At 37.6% G+C, this 22,327-nt stretch overlaps 1 protein-coding gene across 5 annotated transcripts; it reads left to right on the forward strand.

Annotated features, from left to right (window-relative positions):
• The first annotated feature begins 6 nt into the window (after positions 1–6).
• LOC137178771 (interferon-induced protein 44-like) lies at positions 7–17,263 on the forward strand. 5 transcript variants are annotated; one of them, XM_067583992.1, is made up of 11 exons: positions 7–162; positions 979–1,079; positions 1,704–3,908; positions 3,986–4,176; positions 4,260–4,431; positions 12,522–12,570; positions 12,970–13,165; positions 13,286–13,438; positions 13,544–13,715; positions 14,430–14,530; positions 15,167–17,263. In XM_067583992.1, the coding sequence occupies exons 4-11, from the start codon at positions 4,090–4,092 to the stop codon at positions 15,359–15,361; spliced, it is 1,125 nt and encodes a 374-aa protein (XP_067440093.1). In that variant the 5' UTR covers positions 7–162; positions 979–1,079; positions 1,704–3,908; positions 3,986–4,089; the 3' UTR covers positions 15,362–17,263. The 5 variants fall into 5 exon arrangements, with proteins under 5 accessions (XP_067440093.1, XP_067440092.1, XP_067440088.1 ...); XM_067583991.1 differs by having other exon boundaries at positions 4,024–4,176; XM_067583987.1 differs by lacking the exons at positions 7–162; positions 979–1,079; positions 1,704–3,908; positions 3,986–4,176 and adding an exon at positions 11,367–11,919 and having other exon boundaries at positions 4,341–4,431; positions 12,526–12,570.
• The last annotated feature ends 5,064 nt before the right edge of the window (positions 17,264–22,327 follow it).

Below are 22,327 nucleotides of genomic sequence, written 5' to 3' on the forward strand. Positions count from 1 at the left end.
CTGCTCCTCTGCAATCGGAGGCCAGCGGCTCTCCATGGTTTCAACTGCTCGAGGACAAGATCCACTGTGTGGCCTACGTCATGGATGCCTGTGAGATTTCCATCATGCCCACAAAGCTGCAGAAAAAGCTGGACGCTATCCGCAGAATGGTCAACTTAATGGGTCAGTAAAATTGAGTCCTGATGTACACAAGGGGACTTATAGGGGTAAATACTGAATTTCAGGTCTTTATCTAATATCTTCAATGGATTATATTCTTTAATATATTTTAAAAAGATTAACTACTTTGTGACATTCTGCAGGCCAATCATCAGATTAATTTTCTTAATACTGAAGAAAATGAATCTTCAGTATTAACATCAATTAGTAACAACTTTTATTTAGACTTAGTTTAGGCTTTTTCTTTTTTGATAGTAAGGTTAAAAACATCATGTTTTTATTATTTGATTAAATCACAGGTACATGGTTAAAATATTGTACTATTTTGTTGGCAACATATGGATATATGTATGCAAAGCACAAATTTCAGAAGAAAACAATTGAATGCAGAAAATGAAGCAGACAAGACCATTTTCTAACAATTTGTATGTTCTGCATTCCCACTGTGCAATGCTTTATATCATACGGATGAAAAAATTTGTTGTGACACTATACCTGTCAGTGAGGAGGCAAAATGATGATTAGTAAGTGTCCAAAATCTCAGTGTATGGCTCATTTTAGAGTAAACTACCGAATACAGGGAAAAGTGAATGATTCAATGAGTGAGTGTTTTATACAGTCAGTTTTCCCTTGAAAAATTAATGTTTCAAGAAAAGTTAGTTCAAGAAATCAGTATTGTTTAGAATTGTTCTTCACATATAAAAGAGGCTTTGAAATTGCAACAGAAAAGTATTTTAGAAGTTTAGAAGTGATACCTCAATATTTTGACTGCCTGACACCTAAAAATCTACAGCATTTCTTCTTCTTTGGTGTTTACAGGGATTCCTCAGCTGGTCCTGCTCACTAAAATAGATGAAGCCTGCCCTTTGGTGATGGAGGATGTGAGAAATGTCTATAAGAGTGGCTACATTAAGGAAATGGTAAGGATTTTATACAGAAAAAAAAAATTAGGAGATTTGTTGTAATGTTTTTTTTTTCCTTAGTTTTTGCTTCTTGGAAAGATATGAGCTGAAAAACCACAAAGTCTCTCAAAATTTTAAGTCTACTTGACTGTGTAGGATTGAAGACACTCTTAACACAAATCCTCATTTTACTCTCTGTGAGTCCTTCACACCAGGAAGTCACATGAGAAAATGATGTTGCATGTTAAATTAGACCTTAATGACTCACATATAACAGTTCTCATAATGAACAACCTGGGAAGTTTAAATTCCTGTGACTCCTGTGAAGCATCTTGGATGAGTGGTGAAATATAAGTTACATCAATCTAGTGAAAAGTTTATTCTAACTTTTATTTGCTCAAATGTTTTTTTCTCCCCTGTTTTTCTTCAACAGGCAGTGTTGTAACTGCAGTGTTTGAGCACTAGTACATGATGGCTGGTTATCAAACCAATATATCGAATATTTATTGTCATGTGTTTTATTTGGCTTGTAATGGGTAGCCATAACCAAACTCATACTCTTTTTCAACACTTTCACAATTGGCACAATTCTCTGTGGTCTTCAGAAGAAATATTTTAAATCTTTTGTGTTTTCTGATGCAGATGCAGGAAGCGGGTGCTCGGCTTGGTGTGCCTTTGTCCTCTGTTGTTCCCGTGAAGAACTACACTGAAGACTTGGAGTTGGACACAAACACCGACATCCTGCTGCTCAGCGCCATCATCCACATCCTTCACTATGCTGATAATTACATTGATGAGATTAACAACAAATGATAATGCTAAGAAGTGGAGACCGAGACACTTCGTCCATCTTAGTATGTGTGCATTAAAAACAATAACTTGAGTAACTGTAATGAAATGTCCCTCAAAATGATCCATGCATGTGATCCTGCCTAGTGCTAGTTCATTGTGAGCCGTTCTTATAATACATCCATGGTGTTAATGGGGTGAGCAGTGAATCCCAGAATAGGCTCTATGCACGCAACACTCCCCCCCACCCCCCTTTACGGTAAGCTACATTTAACCCTTTCAGTAAACTATTTTGCTTTTGGCTTTTAGTGGGACATTTCATCACAACTTAATTTTGGCAAGCCAACACATCAGACATTTATGATGATAAAAGTATGCAAATGTATTCTTTACTGCATTGCATTAAGTTGTGCATCTTCATTTTTTTGTTCTTTGTTTCATGTGATTGAGGCTCCAGTCAGTTAAGTTTGTTAGTGCTCATCTGCACAGAAAACTGCATGTTTTTCATTTCAGTTATTGTTCTCCTCATGTACTCCTCCATACAGTTTTACTGTTACATTACATGTTGTCAAGTTATATGTATAAATTGTACCACCACATACCTTTCAATTTGACATGTTTTTTTTTCCAGTTTGCTTTTCCAATTTTCCTTACATACACAAATTGTATATGTGAAGTCATGTATAAACTAAATGTGATTTAGGACTATTGTTGGATAATGTATTTAAAGAATTACAAAAAATATTTCATATTTTTGTTGTTTCACATCCTGAGTAAAGTCTTGGAAGAAACATCACTGTACCGATAGTTTCAAGACTAAGAAAATACAGTATTTAGTCTGTACATAGTCCACTGCCACCAAACCATTCATGACATTTTGGTTTTTAAGTCATTCCAGCTCTTTTCTTTTTCATGAGGTTTTGTTGTAATAATTAATTTTCTTTACAGTTTTTGTCTTTTTGCTGCCAGAAAAACAACTTTCCAGTTATTCAGATGTTTGCAATAATTAAATGTTTGTTATGTTGCATGTTATTTACAGTCAGCTTGTGCTTTGAGTCTTGTCAATGACAATAAAAGCTCTTGCTGGTGTCGCAAACTGTCTTAGTGCATGTGACAAAGAGGGCAGACAAGTCAGGTTAAAGTGCTGATTGAATTTTTTATTGTAAATAAAAACAACTATTCACAAAATGCAGAGGATGAAGTGAGGAGTCTCACAGCCTGAGGAAAGAAGCTGCTCTGTAGTCTGATTTTTTTTTTAATCTCCTGAAAATAAGAATCTTGTGTTTTCGTTATCTTACAAATTGCCCTTTATATCTACATAGGGAGCGGGTTGCTATGTTGCACCGCCATTTTTCTACAGTAGCCCAGAACGGAAAAACCAAACCAAACAGCTCTAGAGAAGGCCTTTCATGTTTTAGGTCCTCCTACACGCTTGGAAGGGGAAGGTGATGGGAGGTGTATTCATTTGGTCGCAATCTGCAACCTCACCACCAGATGCCAGTAAATCCTACTGTTATGACCCGGCTCAGGAAGTCACAACAAAAAGGGAGACCACACCATGGCAAACATTTAAGCAAAGAAGCTTTATTAAGCAATATAACCAAATTAGATCAAATTAAATCAGATTAAAGGTACAACTAAATATATAAAGTATGTGGAGATCAGTGAGATCAGTGTGAGGTGCATGAATGGTGAGGGTGTGTGTTTAGGTGTTGTCAGATGCATGAAAGGAAAATAAATAACAAAAGCAACAAAACTAAACCAAACCAAATTCGGTAACTGGAGGGGAGCGCAGAGAGGGTTCCCTCAGCGGCAGAGTTGCAGAGAGGGCGAGAGAGACTACAGCTGATGATTAAGTAATGTCAGTACACTGGGCCCAGGTGCACTGAGTCACTGTAATTAGTCAATTAGTCACCTGCAGGGGAGACACACAGATTAGAGACAAATACGAGTCTTTTGGAGCTGGAAAGTCCAGTTTCTTCTCTTAATTCTGTATTCAGAGGCCACGTGACCAGTCAGGCCATCGCTGGCTCCTCTACCACCAGCCTCACCACACAGGTTAGCGCTTTACATTTATTAATGACATAATTATTTCCATCTGTGATAATTGATTTCAAAATGAAAATCCCACCCAGTCCCCATTCTATGGTCTGTTACACATCACCCTGTACAGTTTCGTACCTACACTTTGAAAGCGGGAAGAGAAGGAAAATCTCTGCCAATCATCTTGTGTGACACCATGGGATTGGAGGAAGGCACAAGGGCGGGGCTTGATATAGATGATATCAGCAGTATCCTCAAAGGTCATCTGCCTGACCGTTATCAGGTACAGCTTTTTATATATTCAGTAGGATAGTGAATGTTTGAACCATTGATTCGGTTGTAGTAACCTCCAACTGTATCACTCAGTTCAACCCCTCTGCTCCTCTGCAATCGGAGGCCAGCGGCTATCGAAGGTCTCCAGGCCTCAAGGACAAGATCCACTGTATGGCTTACATCATGGATGCCTGCAAGATTTCCATCATGCCCACAAAGCTGCAGGAAAAGCTGGACGCTATCCACAGAAAGGTCAACTTAATGGGTCAGTAAAATTGAGTCCTGACATACACACAAGGGGTAACTACTGAATTTCTGGTCTTTATCTAATATCTTTAAATATCTATTCTAAAAAGACATACTTTGTGACATTCTGTAGGCCAGTCACCAGATTCATTTTCCTCAGTATTAACACTAATCCAGGTGATTTCATGCCTTACAGCAGCACGACGTTGATGACGTAGATGTGCCACAATGTAAAGATAGGCTAAAAACACAAGGAACAACACAGAACAGAAATATTCAAAGTATCACAGCCATCTCAATGGAGGTATGTAAACACTTCAAGCAATCCTGCAGATGTGGTCTCCAGCGGATTAAAGGTAGATGTTTTCCTGAGGAGTGAGACCTGGCTATCAGCACCCACATATCTTTTGCATCCTGAACAGGACTGGCCTATGAGTCCAGTTTGTTGGGGGCAAACTTCTACCAGACAATCCAGAAGTCAAAGTCAGTGTTGCAGTGAATGCTGTATAGAGTTCAGAGGATGTGGATGCAACCACTCATCTAATCTATCATTTCTCCTCTTGGATTTGTTTGAGAGGGACTGCGGCTTGGATTATTTGGCTAAAGAACTTGCTCCTGTGTTTTAGTCAGAAGAAGAAGAGTTTGCACATGGCTTTCACTCAGTCTGACTTAAGTGAACAAAAGACGATTTCCTCAGATTACGAAAAGGGAGTGGTCAAAGACATGGCATGTAGAGGTTTGCTCACAGTAGATGAGCTGAGATGAGCTAGTTGGATATAGATTCCTTTGTCAATGCACTATGATGTTTCATAGCGAGACATGTCCAGGTCCTGAAAATACAGTCTGACAACGGATCAAACTTTGTTGGAGGAGAGCGTGAGCTGAGGGAGGCCATCGAAAATTGGAATCATGCCCAGATAAATTACATTCTCCTTCAGAAGGAGATCAAGTGGGTTTTTAACCCTCCAACTGGTTCACACCATGGGGGAGCTCAGGAAAGACTGATTAGGTCTGCACAAAGGTCTCATTTCCATCCTCAAGGTACAGAATCACAATGTGGAGGGACTTCGCACTGTCTTCTGTGAAGTAGAAACCATCATTAACAGTCATCTGATCACCAAGGCTTCTACTGACCCTAATGACCTAGAGGCTTTAATGCCTAACCATCTTTTGGTATTAAAGACCTCCCCATCTCCACCCCCAGGAGAATTCCAAAGAGATGACGTCTATGCTCGTCGCTGCTGGAAGCAAGTCCAGTACATGTCTAATTTGTTCTGGAAGCGGTGGACCAAGGAATACTTGCCACAGGAAACTTGCAGGAACGTCAGAAGTGGCCTGGCAATAGGCGCAACTTTGTTGTGGGGGACATTGTGCTCATCGTGGATGAGACAGCACCTTGAAACTCATGGATTATGGGAAAAGTCATCCAAACCTTCCCAGATAGGAGAAGATTTGTACAAAGGTTGTTGATTAAGACCAAGACCAGTTGTTTGAAAAGGCCCACAACCAAAGTCTTTCTTCTACAGGAAGCAGAAGTCTGACTCCCAGCTCTGAGAGGACAGTTTTGTTCTTACAGTTAGACTGACTTTACTGACTGACAGAGGTGGTGGTAAAGATCACTTTAATAAGCTATGTGCTTTACATGCATGTCACATGGGTGTAGTCAGGAGATAGTGTTAGAGTGAATGGGGGAATATATTCACCTGTATGGCAGCATGGAGAGGGGGTGAGTAGGGAGAGTGTATTTTTTGTTGACTGCTCTTACTGCAATTATGTGTGTAATGCTCATGGCCTTGCATTGCCTTGTCTGCTTTACTCTGCTTGTATGCTGAAAATATGGACGGTGGAAATAAACGATCGGACGTAGTTGCTTGGAAATGGCTTTGTTGTTTGTGTAGCGAGTCAGCAGCACAATGCTCCCTCACTTAGCCTCTTGGTGACTTTTATTTTTTGTTCGTTGTCACAATAGCCAGGTGTCCATATGAACACTGAAAGAGGTTTTCCTTGCTGTAATCATTCCTCGTGTTCATATTGGCTGTTAAAAGATCCCCTTTAAAAGTTGCAGTTACAAAGTCACCTTTTTCATAATAGTTAACCAAGTATGTGATGATCACATACAAAAATGTTTATCTGAAGCTTGTATGAGGCTTCAGATAAACGTCAGAATTAGTCATATCAAGTGGATATCTGCCACATTTACAGTCTTTTTAGCATCAAATTCCCTCTTTCAAATTCTTCATGTTTCCTCGGACAGTATTGAGCTGTTGAGCTGCGGCGGAAGTATAGTAACAAAAAGAGGGACTCTAAAACGACTGTAACATTGAAAGATACTGACTTGATTTGACTCATTTGGGCTGAAGCTTAATATTAGCTTCAGATAAACTTTTAAATACATTTTGCACAAAAGGAGAGCTGTGGATTTGGTCTCCCCATCACTTACAGTGTAAGTGCATTATGGAGGGATCTTCTAATGGCCGTTATGAACAGGAAGGATGATTACAGCAATAAAAACATGTTTCCATGTTCATTTGATCACCTGACTGTTGTTTTAAGACAGACTTGAAAACTTGTGAACCAGCCTGCCAGGCAGCATTCTGTTTAAACATGAACAAGTGTCTACAGCAAACACTGTGACGCTACCTTCTCTCAACTCAACCGTCAGGTAAGACTGAAAATATACATGGTTTGCTTATTTTGCCCAAACTTTTTTGAACACTTTGATTTTTAATATTGAAGGTATGTGGTGCTGATGTGACATTCAACATTTAAACTGTGCTTGATAATTGGTTGTAGTGCTTAATACGTTAAAAAAAACAAACAAACAAATAAAACACCCTGTCTGGATTAATAGCCCACACCTGGAGCTGGGCCTTGATCACCTGAGTGATTTAATCGGGTGGATGCCATGGATGTGATTGATATAGTTTTAAAATTGATTCTTTAAGAAACTGGGCTCTAGTGTGATCTTGTTAAATTGCTTGTGATGAAAATATTTGGTCTTTGTATCCTTGCTGCAGCAATTTGTAGGTGTGGCAATCATTTCTTTGTCAGTGAGAGGAAATCGAAAGTTAGGTGTTCTGCCTTAACATGTACCGAGCTGTGGCAGACTACTTCTTTGTCAGTTTGAGAAGAAATCCGATTTTAGTTTCAGTCTGAATCTGCCCAGGTATCTAAAAGTGTGTAGATGAAAAATCAAAAGAACACTTAGTTTTGCATGTTTCAAGAAATAAATGGAGTGTTGAAAATAAGAAATCAGAAAGAACACGTAATTAGTTTTATTTTATACATTGTGTTTTTCAAGATTGGACAAACAATTGGACAATCTTTGTATCCTTGCTGCAGCAATTTGTAGGTGTGGCAATCATTTCTTTGTCAGTGAGAGGAAATCGAAAGTTAAGTGTTCTGCCTCAACATGTACCGAGCTGTGGCAGACTACTTCTTTGTCAGTTTGAGAAGAAATCCGATTATAGTTTCAGTCTGAATCTGCCCAGGTATCTAAAAGTTTGTAGATGAAAAATGATCAAAAGAAAACTTACTTTTGCATGTTTCAAGAACTAATTCAAGAGTTGAAAATAAGAAATCAGAAAGTACATTTAACTAGTTTTATTTTATACATTGTGTTATTCAAGATTGGACAAACCGAATTAAGAGTAGGAATGTTAGTTCCTCCCTTGTGTTAAACAACTATTTCTACATGGGGGCTTTAAACTTGGATACAGTGAAACGTATTTGTCTGTTACCTTTTGGATTATACACTCACCAGTCACTTCATTAGGAATACCTGTGCAATCTAATGCAACTCTGCCATAAATTGTACTTATACAAAGCTTATACATTTTCAGTTTCAGTGTTATAATATATATATATATATATAATATTTTGCCCCCCTCATGTAGTGGAGTAAGAGTGGACAAAATTTTAGGAACACCATTCACCATTGTTGTACTGGATTGCATTAGACTGCCTTGCAAGATAAGACGGTGATAGACAGATGGTTCATCCAATCATGTGCCATGAAAAGCAAGTGAGCTCACCTCATATAGATTTAAGATAAGAATACATGAGGCCCAGTGTGCGCCAAGTACTTGTGCTAAACACCTGAGTTATATAGTAAGGAAGTCAAATTTGTTTTTAAATGAAAAGGAGTTAAATGATAGGTTTACAATTTTTCAAGTCTGTCTTAAAACAACAGTCAGGTGCCTACATAAACACTGAAAGAGGTTTTCCTCACTGTAGTCATTCCTCCTGTTAATACTGGCCATTAAAAGATCCCCTTCAAATCTGCTTTCAATGTAAGTGATTTTTTAGTATTTTTATTTAGTATTTTTACCAGTTTATTCATTTGGTTCTCAGCACACAGTATTAGCAATATGATAATCAACATATTCCTGCTTGCAAAAATACAGAAAAAAAGAAATAACAGAAAATAAAAATAACAGAAAAAAATTCACGATAAAAATACAAAAGACAATAATAATCAATGGATGATAAGATAGACAGTACTGACAAAAGTTGCGTTGTTTGAACTGATTTGACAGAAGATAAAAACATTTACAACTGGTTAACCAAGTATGTGATGATCACAAATAAAAATGCATTAAAAGGTTTATCTGAAGCTTATATGAGGCTTCAGCAGTCTGAGTTTGTCATATCAAGTGGATATCTGCCACATTTACAGTCTTTTTAGCATCAAATCACCTCTTTGTGTTTCCTTGGACAGTGTTTCCCTGTTGAGCTGCAGTTGAAGAGAGACTTTGGTACTAAAAAGACTGTAATGTTGAAAGATATCTACTTGGTTTGATTCATTTGGATGATTGATTGATTGATTGATTAGCTTCAGATAAACTTTAAAATACATTTTTGCACAGGAGGACTGCGGATTTTGTCCCCCATCACTTACATCATAAGTGCATTATGAAGGGATCTTCTAATGGCCATCATGAACAGGAAGAATGATTACAGCAAGAAAAACATTTCTCTATGTTCATTTGGTCACCTGACTGTTGTTCCAAGACAGACTTGGAAAAACTGTGAACTTATCTTTAAATTGATTTCACATCAGAGTCCAACACTTTAAGTTTCATTTCTGTCAGCTGGTGTATGACCAGCCTGCCAGGCAGCATCCTGTTTAACCTGAACAGGTGTCTGCAGCAAACACCTTGATGCCACTTCCTCTCAACTCAACTGTCGAAGGGAGAAGGAGGTAAGGCTGAAAATATATAAGGGTTGCTTATTTTGCCGAACTTTTTTGAACGCTTTTATTGTTATGATCAATGGTATGTGGCACTGATGTGACATTCAACATTTAAACTGTGATGGATAATTGGTTGTAATGCTTAATACTTTAAAACAAACAAACAAAAAACCCAAACAAAAACACTCCCTGGATTAAAAATAATACAGTTTTAAAATTGATTCTTTAAAAAACTGGACATCAGTGCGATGATGTTAAATTGCTTGCGAGGTGAGGAAAAAACTTTTGGTCTTTGTATCCTTGCTGCAGAAATTTGTAGGTGTGGCAGACCATTTCTTTGTCTGAGAGGAAATGGAAAGTTAAGTGTTCTGCTTTAACATGTACCGAGCTGCGGCAGACCATTTCTTCTTCGTCTGAATAAATCTGAAGTAGAAAATATATCATATAAATAATATATAATGTAAAAAATCTGATTATAGTTTCAGTCTGAATCTGCCCAGGTATCTAAAAATGTGTAGATGAAAAATCAAAAGAAAACTTAGTTTTGCATGTTTCAAGAAATAAATAGAGTGTTGAAAATAAGAAATCAGAAAGAACACTTAATTAGTTTTATTTTATACATTGTGTTTTTCAAGATTGGACAAACAATTGGACAATCTTTGTATCCTTGCTGCAGCAATTTGTAGGTGTGGCAATCATTTCTTTGTCAGTGAGAGGAAATCGAAAGTTAAGTGTTCTGCCTCAACATGTACCGAGCTGTGGCAGACTACTTCTTTGTCTGTTTGAGAAGAAATCTGATCATAGTTTTAGTCTGAATCTGCCCAGGTATCTAAAAGTGTGTAGATGAAAAATGATCAAAAGAAAACTTACTTTTGCATGTTTCAAGAACTAATTCAAGAGTTGAAAATAAGAAATCAGAAAGTACATTTAATTAGTTTTATTTCATACATTGTGTTATTCAAGATTGGACAAACCGAATTAAGAGTAGGAATGTTAGTTCCTCCCATGTGTTAAACAACAATTTCTACACTGGGCTTAAAACTTGGATACAGTGAAACATATTTGTCTGTTACCTTTTGGATTATACACTCACCAGTCACTTTACTGGGAACACTTGTGCAATCTAATGCAATCAACTCTGCCATAAATTCTATTCGTAATATTTTGCCCCCCTCATGTGTGTAAAGAGTGGACAAAATATCAGGAACACCTTTCACCATTGTTGTACTGGATTGCATTAGACTGCACAGGTGTTCCTAATAAAGTGGCCAGATAGGCTACAGTACATTTGAAGACAGCAGCTAGTGAACTAATTGATGCTTTCATTGTGTTATCACATTTTATCAATCATAACATTACAGGAATATAAAACATTTCATGTTTCTTTTGATCCACTCAGTTCCAGCCCAGAAATATGCATGAAAAGAACATGTAAACTCTCATTTTAACTTTATTTAATTTGCACCTCTTTTTTTTAACCATTTTTATTGTGGAATGAAGTTTTATGATGTTATCAGTGGTTTTATGTAAATGGTATTCATCTCTTATGTTCTGTAATCAGCGTTAGTTGATTAGAATGGGAGCACTCTCATTTCAATGATTTTACAAACAAATTGTACTTTGATGATTAGTTACAACCCGTATGATGCATAAATGTAGTTTATCCTGGGGGATTAACCAAGCTACAGTAAGTTAGGATAAATATCCTGCAATTTTAATGCATTTGTGGGTTTTTTTTGTTTGTCTTTTTTTGTATTTAGACATTGAAGTGAGAAAACATTAGAGGTTCATTCAGCATCCTTTAGAAACTTCTGCAGACCAACCATCCACTATGAACTCCATGCTAACCAAGAACCGGCAGAAAACAATCTGCTCACAGCTGGGGAATGTGAAGCTACAGCTGCTGTACAAGGGCAGCATCCATGGTTTCACCGGGGCAGCCTTCCACCAACGATGTGACAACCGCTGTCCCACAGTGTCTGTGGGCTATAATACCTCTGGTTATGTGTTTGGAGGCTACACCAAACAACCTTTCTGTCAGTCTGGACAGTTTGTGCATGATGACCAGGCCTTTGTCTTCACCTTCAAAGGAGAAAATCTCATAAAATATCCAGTCACCAGTCCCATATATGCGGTAAAAATGATGGGTAACTGTGGCCCATATTTTGGAGAAGCATTGGTTCTTGTCAATGGAAGTCAAGCAGTAGTTCATAGCAATCCAGGAAATCACTACAACTTCAATGCTGCAGACATGCATGGCAACGACCTCAAGCTGACTGAGTGTGAAGTCTATCAAGTTGAGAGTGAGTTAACGTTAAATAACCGTATTTGATGCCTTGCTGTGGGAAATACATACAAGGTCTATGATATATTTCATGATGTATCATGATCTGAGCACCACCGGTATTTAATTCCATCATATTATTGTCCACTCTTGTTCATTGTTCAAATCATTTTTTAAGACTAAACCAAATAAACTAGCTAACAAATAACTAATATGTGTTAGGGAGAGCACGGTAGTTATCGAAGTGGGAAGGAGGGCTGAATTTTACATTTCATATCATGCTTATTACTTATTAATGCCCCCATGCTCCCCATGACTGAAAAAAAAACAGTATCTCGAAATAATGTAATTGTCAACTGCCTTTACTGTCCATCATCACTGCTACTTTTAGGTATTATTGTTGAACTTGTTAAATTTCATTGGGTTAATTCAGTATCTGCATAAATGAACCCAAGCAATAAAATTATTATTATTAGTATCATAAAATATGGTGTATGATATTAATGATACCAAGTTTTGTTAATGTGTCATGTAATCCCATCACAAAGAAAAAAAGTTGTCTAATGTTTATTTTTTTATCAAACTGAATAAGATCATTGTTTTATAAAAGGCCTTAATTTCTCTTCAACAGAAAGCACTGAACCTGAGAAGCCTTGGAGGACGATAGTCTGGGAATCTGAGTAAGCTGGATACAGCCACCATCCTGCACATAATGCAATTAATATGCTTTACTGTAGTGCAGTGTACTATACTATATACAGTATGACACAAATTGATGATTGAAAAAATAGTAAAGTGAGTGTGTTCCACATGCCATGATATGCAATGCTGCTGTGCTTGATTTATCTATTTAAAATTATGATGAACTCCATGTCTATACAACATATTGTTTGCCATGTTTACTGTGCTTTACTGTTTTTAATGTACAATTCTTCACAAACTGTCACAAATTAACCTGCTACCATCATGGAAGTCAACTAGCTATGATCAAAAAATCTCTGTCACAACCCACAGCCCAAAATCAACTAACAATCTTTTCACCAAAGGAAAAAGTTTTTTATCCTCTACTGTTTTCACAGGGAGAGGAAGGAGCTGATGGACAGAATTAGGAGCTACAAACCCATGGTCAGCTCTGTGCCCCAGTGTCGGGTCTTGCTCATAGGAGCAGTTGGAGCTGGAAAGTCCAGTTTCTTCAATTCTCTTAATTCTGTATTCAGAGGCCACGTAACCAGTCAGGCCATCTCTGGCTCCTCTACCACCAGCCTAACCACACAGGTCAGTTCTTTACATTTATCAATGACTAAATGATTTCTGTTTGCGTAGATTGATTTCAAAATGGAAATCCTGCCCAGTCCCCAATCTATGGTCTGTTACTCATCACCCTGTACCCGACAGTTTCGTACCTACTCTGTGAAATCGGGACGAGAAGGAAATCCTCTGCCAATCATCTTGTGTGACACCATGGGATTGGAGGAAAGCACAGGGGCGGGGCTTGATATAGATGATATCAGCAGTATCCTCAAAGGTCACCTGTCTGACCATTATCAGGTACAGCTTTTTATATATTCAGCAGGATAGTGAATGTTTGAACCATTGATTCGGTTGTAGTAACCTCCAACTGTCTTTGTCTTTCCCTCCAACTGTATCACTCAGTTCAACCCCTCTGCTCCTCTGCAACCGGGGGCCCGCGGCTATCGAAAGTCTCCAGGTCTCAAGGACAAGATCCACTGTGTGGCTTATGTCATGGATGCCTGCAAGATTTCCATCATGCCCAAAAAGCTGCAGGAAAAACTGGACGCTATCCGCACAAGGGTCAACTCATTAGGTCAGTAAAATTGAGTCCTGATGTACACACAAGGGGTAACTACTGAATTTCTGGTCTTTATCTAATATCTTTAATGGATTATTTCTTTATTCTATTTTAAAAAGTATACTACTTTGTGACATTCTGTAGGCCAATCATCAGATTCATTTTCATCAGTATTAACATTAATCCAGGTGATTGCTGTCTGTAAAGTGCAAACAGGAACCTCCAGTTGCCAAAGCAGCATGATCTTTGATGACATAGATGTGCCACAATGTAAACAAATAGGCTAAAAATGCAAGGTATACTTTTGATTTAAGTTCAATACTCGTACATTCAATAATAACAATATAACTTTGCATCAGTCTTTACCAAACTAATTTTGTATTGCAGGATAAAGCTTGACTGATGTTCTGTAGCTGTTATTTAAACCTCATGATGTGATATTGAAGCCTGGCACCTTGCGCAACTTGACACTAGACAGGCAACTGACCAGCTGAAGTTAGGGACCATCAAATGTGCATGCAAATAGAAGAAGGGAGTTTGCCAAAGTTTTGGTAAATAGCTTTCTATTTTTTTTTTTTTTTCACTGACACTTCAAACTAACTTTATATTCATCTGGAACGTCTACCATCACATGCACAACCTCCACTACACCCTAGTCTATTTTCACTATTGACTTCCGCCCGGACCTTTTAATAGAGAGACAATTTTTTTCTTCTCTTATGTTTCCAGAGATTCCTCAGCTGGTCCTGCTCACTAAAGTAGATGAAGCCTGCCCTTTGGTGATGGAGGATGTGAGCAAGGTTTATAAGAGTGCCTACATTAAGAAAATGGTAAGGATTTTATACAGAAAAAAATTCTAGGAGATTTATTGTAGTGTTTTTTTCTTACTTTTTGCCTTAATGGAAAGATATAAGCTGAAAAGCCAGTCAACGTCTCTCAAAATTTCATGTCCCTTAGTTTAGGTTCAGATAGATTCAAATCTACTTGACTGTGTAGGATTGAAGACACTCTTAACACAAATCTGAGTGACCTCATTTTAATCTCTGAAAGTCTTTCACACCATGGAGTCACATGGTAAATTAGACCTTAATGGCTCACATGTAGCAGCTCTCATGGTGAACAACCCAGGAAGTTTAAATTCCTGGGACTCCTGTGAAGTGTCTTGGATGAGTGGCAAAACATAAATTACATAAGTCTAGTGAATAGTTTATTCCAACTTTATTTTTTTCAAACAGGTTTTTTCTCTCCTGTTTTTCCTCAGCAGGCAGTGTTTGAGCACTGGTACATGAGTGGGATGGCTGGTTATCAAACCAATACATTCAATATTTATTAGTCAAGTGTTTTATTTGGCTTGTAAGGGGTAACCATAATCAGCCTAAGTACTAATACTCTTTTTCAACAGTTGGCACAATTCTCTGTGGTCTTCAGAAAAAAATATTTTAAATCTTTTGTGCTTTGTGATACAGATGCAGGAAGCGAGTGCTCGGCTCGGTGTGCCTTTGTCCTGTATTGTTCCCCTGAAGAACTACACTGAAGAGTTGGAGTTGGACACAAACACTGACATCCTGCTGCTCAGCGCCGTCATCCAGATGCTTCGCTTCGCTGATGATTACTTTGATAACATCAGTCGCAAATTCAGCAACATTGAAATCAAAGAATAAGTATGTGTGCAGCAGACACAATAACCTGAGCAACTGTAATGAAATGTCCCTCAAAATGATCCATGCGTGTGATTCTGTCTAGTGCTAGTTCACTGTTAACCGTTCTTATAATACATCCATGGTGTTAACAGGGTGAGCAGTGAATCCCAGAATTCTTCAGGAACTTGGTGCGCCTCCTCCTGGAGATTTCCCAAGTGTCCCTTGGAATGCTGGGAGATGTAGTTCTTTAAGCGTCCTGCGACTGCACTGCACCTCCAGTTTCTGGCTGATATGATCCTCATTTTGATTGTGTCACTCAGCTGCAAAATATTAAATTTTCTTTTTGATTGTGTAGCAAACATTTTATATTAATAGAAAATTATTACATGATAAAGTTTTTACATGACATCAGTCTGAAATGTGATTGTGATTTATTTCGTATCATTTATACTTTTAAAAATGAAAAACACTTTTATTAGTTTGTTGGCTTTTAGTGGGACATTTCATTACAAGTTAAGTTTGACCAGCCAACACATCAGACATTTATGATGATATAAGTATGCAAATGTATTCTTTACTGCATTATATTAAACTATACGTCTTCATCTTTTTGTTCTTTGTTTCATGTGATTGAGACTGCAGTCACAGTTAAGTTTATTAGTGCTCATCTGCATTTGCCTTATTCTTCTCATGTACTCTTTCATATAGTTTTGTTGTTACATTAGATGTTGTCAAATTATATGTATAAATTGTACTGCCACATATCTTTCATTGGACAAGTTTTTTTTTTTAAATTTACAGTTTGCTTTTTGTGTTTCCCTTACATATTATACAAACTACATGTGATGTTATGTATAAACTAAATGTCACTCAGGACTACTGTGGAATAATGAACATAAAGAATTACACAAACATTCCATGTTTCACAACAGCTACAAAATGTTGTGCATCCTGAATAAAGTCTTGTGAGAACCATCACTGTACCAACAGCTTCAAGACTAAGATAACACAGTATTTAGTCTGTACATACTCCACTGCCACCAAACCATTCATGACAGTTTGGTTTTTAAGTGATTCGGGCTCTGTTCTTTTTCATGAGGTTTTGTTGTAATAATTCATTTTCAGTTTTTGTCTTTCCAGTTATTCAGATGTTTGTTATAATTAAATGTATGCTATGTTGCATGTTATTTACATTCAGCTTGTGCTTGGAGTCGTGTCAATGACAATAAAAGCTCTTGCTGGTGTCACAAACCGGTTCAGTGCATGTGACAAAGAGGGGGGACAAGTCAGGTTAAGTGTCAATTGAATGTTTTATTGGAAATAAAAACATAACTTCTTACAAAAGGCATTAGGTTAGATGTGGAGCCTAGAAGAGAGGGAGACAATGGGTACATCCTCTCTTATTTGATATTTCCTTGCTCCTCGCCCGAACCGGAAGTTGTTCTGGTCTGCCATTTTGAAGGCCATCCTAAGTCTCTTATTTCTGCTCCAAGGAATGAGGAGGGATCTCTGAGGAGCTATGAGGAAGGATTAACTTTAATTTTATCCATAATAAAATTAAGGGAGAGTCTGTCTGTCAGTAAGAAACACATTTTAAACACATTTATATTATACATCATTTTTTGTCATTTCCATTCAGTCATGTGAGGCTGAATAGTCCTGAGCAACAGGTTTGATATGAGTTACATAATTTCCCTTTTTCCTGAAACATTTAGTCCAAAAAATACACCCTGACCATATTCTGGGTTATTAAATAATTAATTCACTATCAGGATATGAATAAATAATTAAAAAAATAATATAAATGCATTCTGCCAGTAGAAATGATTCATGTGCCTCTGAGCAGGACACGGTGGGTCTGTAAATACAGAATGCAGGTTTTTATTCATGTGCAGGTGTTTGTCAAACAGGTAACAGGCTGCAGAGAGAAAACAGCTGCTGGCAATGATATCTTTGAGCCTTTATTAGTGTCAGCACAGTGCACATGTATGCAGACACAAACTCCATCAGAAGTCACTACAGCTGTCAAAGATGACGGACAGCCGATCCAGCTGTGATCAGCTGCCGCTGTCATCAGAAACAGACGTCGCTTCACATGACACTTTAGAGGAAAGGACGTCTTATTTCTCTTAAAACACATTTCCTTGTGTCTTCTCTCCTTGCATGGTTTCCTTGCTTCTCTCCGTGCATCCTCAGTTGGAGGGACTAAGATGCAAGGAAAAGACACAATGAAGTGAGGGAGTGGATGTAATTTAAGAGACTTGGGATGTACCCAATGAGACCAGACTGGTAGTTATAGGCTATGGTTGAATAGTCTTTCTTGCTTAGAAGGTTCCTAACAATGAAAGTATCTAGGTGACCATGATAAGAGCTGGTCGAATTCTCTAAATGCTAAGGAAAGGTGCTCCAGTGCTTCAGTGTCTACCCAGGTGTCATCCCCTTTACCTTAACAACCCTCCCTGACTGCCTTTAGCATAGGGTACAGTTGACTATCCTTTATTTACTTTCATACAATAATTGGGATTCAGGAGAGTGAGCGTGAGCAAGCATTCTCAATGTGACAATTTAAATTTAAAAAGACATCCTGACCATATTCCAGGTTATTAAATAATGAATTCACTATCAGGATAGAAATAAATAATTAATAAATAATATAAACACGGAAGTCTGTCTTTCAAGGAAAAGGGACAATGTTTTTTCAACATGTCTGAAACTTAAGAATGATAACATTTACAGTAGCATGCCTATCATGCATACATTTATTTTCATACAACATTAGCATTCTCAATATGACAATTTCTTTTCAGTTTGTGACTGGTAGCCTATATTCCTTTTTTTAATACAATTCTGACCTTGGCAATGAAGTCATATTTTTCACCGCCGTTTATATAGCCTGCATAACACAATATGGTATGAACACACAGGGCAAAGTATCTAAGATGCAATTTTTGTAGTCCATCTTTGGAACATTGTAGTTTCACCACGACACACCTACATCAATAACATCCACCATTGCATAATTACGTAGTGCAGTCGGATTCTCTTAGCACCATAGTTGTCTTTTCCTAAGTCCTTATGAATTTTCCTTCACATTTTTCTGTGACCTTGTGATGTTTTTCATCAAGGTCAATGAAAAGTGGTTACAAAAAGACAATAGGATGTACTTTTCGACTTTTCGACCACAGCCATAGCTTTGGCTGAGGTCTACCCAGGTGTCATTGCATTACCTTAACGACCCTCCATGACTGCCAGCTCCTGCAGGAAGTGGCCAGTTGAACCACTGCAGGCAGAAAGGAGGGGTCATGACACCCCCCTCCATAAGAAGGGAGTTCTACTAAGAACCTCATATTACACATCATAAACATTAACGCCAACACTTTAAGATTACCAATTTGTCGTAGTTAATGCATTACCCATAATCCACTATCAGTACTGCTCTCCTTCCGGGCTGCATCCTCCAGTGCATCCCTCCGTCCCCACCAACCTAGCATCCTTGGTACCACAGGAGCAATTTAAAGGGATGAAGGACAGAAAGATGATTAGAGGAGAGCATGGAAATGAGAAACAATCAGCAGCATGAAATTAAGGGTTCATTGGTGCACGAGAAAGCACATCTGCAATTACATTTTCAGCCCCATTAATATGTCAAATGTCTAAATTGTATGGCTGCAGGAACAATGACCACCTCATCAGTCTCTGGTTAGGATTTTGCAGGAACTTCGGAAAATGTAAGGTGATTATGGTCAGTGAAAACTAACAACGAAGATACTCCAGAGCCAATACAGATGTTGAAATGCTGCAGAGCCCAAACAAGCGCCAATGCCTCCCTGAGAGTTTTTACTTTATGTTCATTAATAAATGTAGTTACATGCTCTGGCACAGAGTTTAAGTTGTTCCAGGATAACCCAGTTGCAGAGATCCTCAAATGTGTCAACTTTAGATGCTGTGCCCCAGCAGTTAAAATGGGAAATCAAATCATGGGTAAATTCATTGTAGGTCTGATTTTCAAGCTTTTTCCTAGATTGAAAATGAGTGGCGGTATGCATCCGGCACAAGTTCATACACTTTCAATACTGCTGACTTTAGAGGATGATCTTTTGTGCAATGCTCCAGCAAAGACTGTAAAGGATGCTGAATGAAACTATCTACAAGGGAAGCCATCCTCACAACCAAACACCCAAACAATTCTCTACAAACCTTGACTGGGACACATGAGAAAACCAAACCCGGGGCAACAGGAGAACAAGAGCCTTACACCTATAATGATGCTAACTACAACAGTTGAAGCTGGCTAACTAACTCATCCCTAGTCTTTGTGCAGTAAGTGGTGGGGAGTAATTACACACACCAAACCAGTGGTGTGAAGAAACCAGGAAGCAGGTGACCTTCTCACAGCCAAAGAGATGCTCCCGAGCTAAGAGCTCTACCCACCTTCGCTGCCGTCTAACATAGACCCTATGAATCCCACAGGGAACCTGCTGCCAAGCCTAACAGGGAAGAAGGTACTCCTGCTCAGACAGACACCAAAATAGCTTACAATACAAAAACAATAAATAAATAAACTGAATTTCAAGATTAAATACTTATTGTCATTTTTATAAAGTAAATTTGTGGTTATAATTCACAAATAGATTTAAAAAAAATAATAATAATTAATTGATTATTTAATTAGAGGTTTACAGCATTCTTAACAGAGAGAAATTAAGTTGTTCTGCCAAAGTTAAATTATAAGTTTTGAGTCTATTGAACACAATGTTTTTCAACAGCTTACAGTGCAATAAATAAATAAACTGAATTCCAAGAATGGATACTTTTTGCCATTTTCTGCCTCCTCACAGCTCGGTCTGTAGGAACTGACGCTCTTCATCAGACTCATCCTTTGAATTATTTTTTTTAAAACTTTATTTTTTCAAAGTTTTCATACATGCTATTCCCATTTAACAGCTCATGATATAGAAATCATGATATAGTAATCGTAGTAGAAAAGGCAAACCTAAATTAAAAAAGAAAAGAAAAGAAAAGAAAAAATGAATGTTTAATAGGTTGATTGAAAAAATATATATAGAAAGAAAAGTATATAGACAGACAGATAGATAGATAGATAGATAGATAGATAGATAGATAGATAGATAGATAGATAGATAGATAGATAGATAGATTTGCAAATTTTTGACTTGTCAAAGCAGGAATTAATTAGCAACAGGTTGAATTAATGCAGTCATAATTGTGCAAACTAAAGTTTTGACATAGGTTTTCTTTTTATTATCATTGACTTTTCCCACAATTTTCAGCTATTTGATAGAGTAGGCCCAACAATGACACAGTGATTAGTTTATTTTGCGAGGCATCTGGATTCATGAGATCACCAGACCACGTGAGAATCCAGTCAGTGCTGCAAATCTAGCTGCCTCGCAAGGTAATACAGAGATAGACAGACGGTTGATCCAATCACCTGCCAAGATTTTTTTTTTTTTAAAGTGCCTGCCCTTTTCCAAACAGTTTCCATGGACAAGTTCTTAGATGGTTCTGTGTAATAAACTTAGTGGTACTGAAGTTGGTTGTCATTTCAGGAAAGTTTAGTAAGAAACTCACTCATTTCTCTCAGGAAAACCAGAAGAGGTTGAGGAAAAGCAAGTGAACTCGCCTCATATAGATTCAGGATAAGAATGCCTGAAGCCCACTGTGTGCCAATTAGTTGTGCTAAACACCTGAGTTATATAGTAAGGAGGTCAAATTTGTTTTAAATGAAAAGGAGTTAAATGATAGGTTTACATTTTTTCAAGTGTGTCTTAAAACAACAGTCAGGTGCCCATGTGAACACTGAAAGAGGTTTTCCTCGCTGTAGTCATTCCTCCTGTTCATACTGATCATTATATGATCCTTTTTAAATGTGCTTTCAATGGTAGTGATGGGGGCCAAAATCCAAAGTGTGTCCACACAGTCACTTTGTGCAAAAATATATTTTATTTATTTTTTATTTTTTTTTATACCAATTTATTTATTTGGTTTTCAGTACACAGTATCAGTAATATGGTAACCAACATATTCCTGCTTGCAAAAATACAGAAAAAATCAATAAAATTAAATTAAAATAACAGAAAATTTTCACAATAAAAAATGCAAAAGACAATAAAAATCAATGGATGATAAGATAGATAACACTAACAAAAGTTGTGTTGTTTGAACTGATTTGACAGAAGATAAAAACATTTACAACTGGTTCACCAAGTATGTGATGATCACAAACAAAAATGCATTAAAATGAAAATGCTTCAGCAGTCTGAGTTAGTCATATGAAATAGATATCTGCCACATTTAGTCTTTTTAGCATCAAATTCTTCGTGTTTTTCTCAAACAGTGTTTACCTGTTTAGTAACAAGTATAGTAACAAAAAGAGGAACTCTAAAACTACTGTACTGTTGAAAGATATCAACTTGATTTGACTCATTTGAACTGAAGCTTAATATTATCTTCAGATATATTTTTAAATACATTTTTTCCACAGAAGGAGGCTTGTGGATTTTGGCCACCATCACTTACATTGTAAGGGCATTATGAAGGGATCTTCTAATGGCCATCATGAACAGGAAGAATGATTACAATAAGAAAAACATTTTTCTATGTTCATTTGGTCCCCTGACTGTTGTTTTAAGACCGACTTGGTAATATTGTGAACTTGTCCTTTAAACTGATTTTTACATCAGAGACAAACACTTTCAGTTTCATTTCTGTCAGCTGGTGCGTGACTAGCCTACCAGGCAGCACCCTGTTGAACCTGAACACGTGTCTAAAGGAAGCATCGTGGGTACGTCTCAAGTCTCTTATTTTATGGCTCCTCGCTCCTCGCCTGAACTGGAAGTTGTTCCTGATGCGCATTTTGACGAGCGTCCCAAGTCTCTTATTTTGCTCAGAGGAGCGAGGAGCGAGGAAACATGAGAGCAGCCTTCACGGAAGTCTTTAAACGGCCGACACGCCCCCTTATTGGAT

Source organism: Thunnus thynnus, unplaced genomic scaffold (genome assembly GCF_963924715.1).
Source record: "Thunnus thynnus unplaced genomic scaffold, fThuThy2.1 SCAFFOLD_95, whole genome shotgun sequence".
NCBI classification, from domain to species: domain Eukaryota; kingdom Metazoa; phylum Chordata; class Actinopteri; order Scombriformes; family Scombridae; genus Thunnus; species Thunnus thynnus.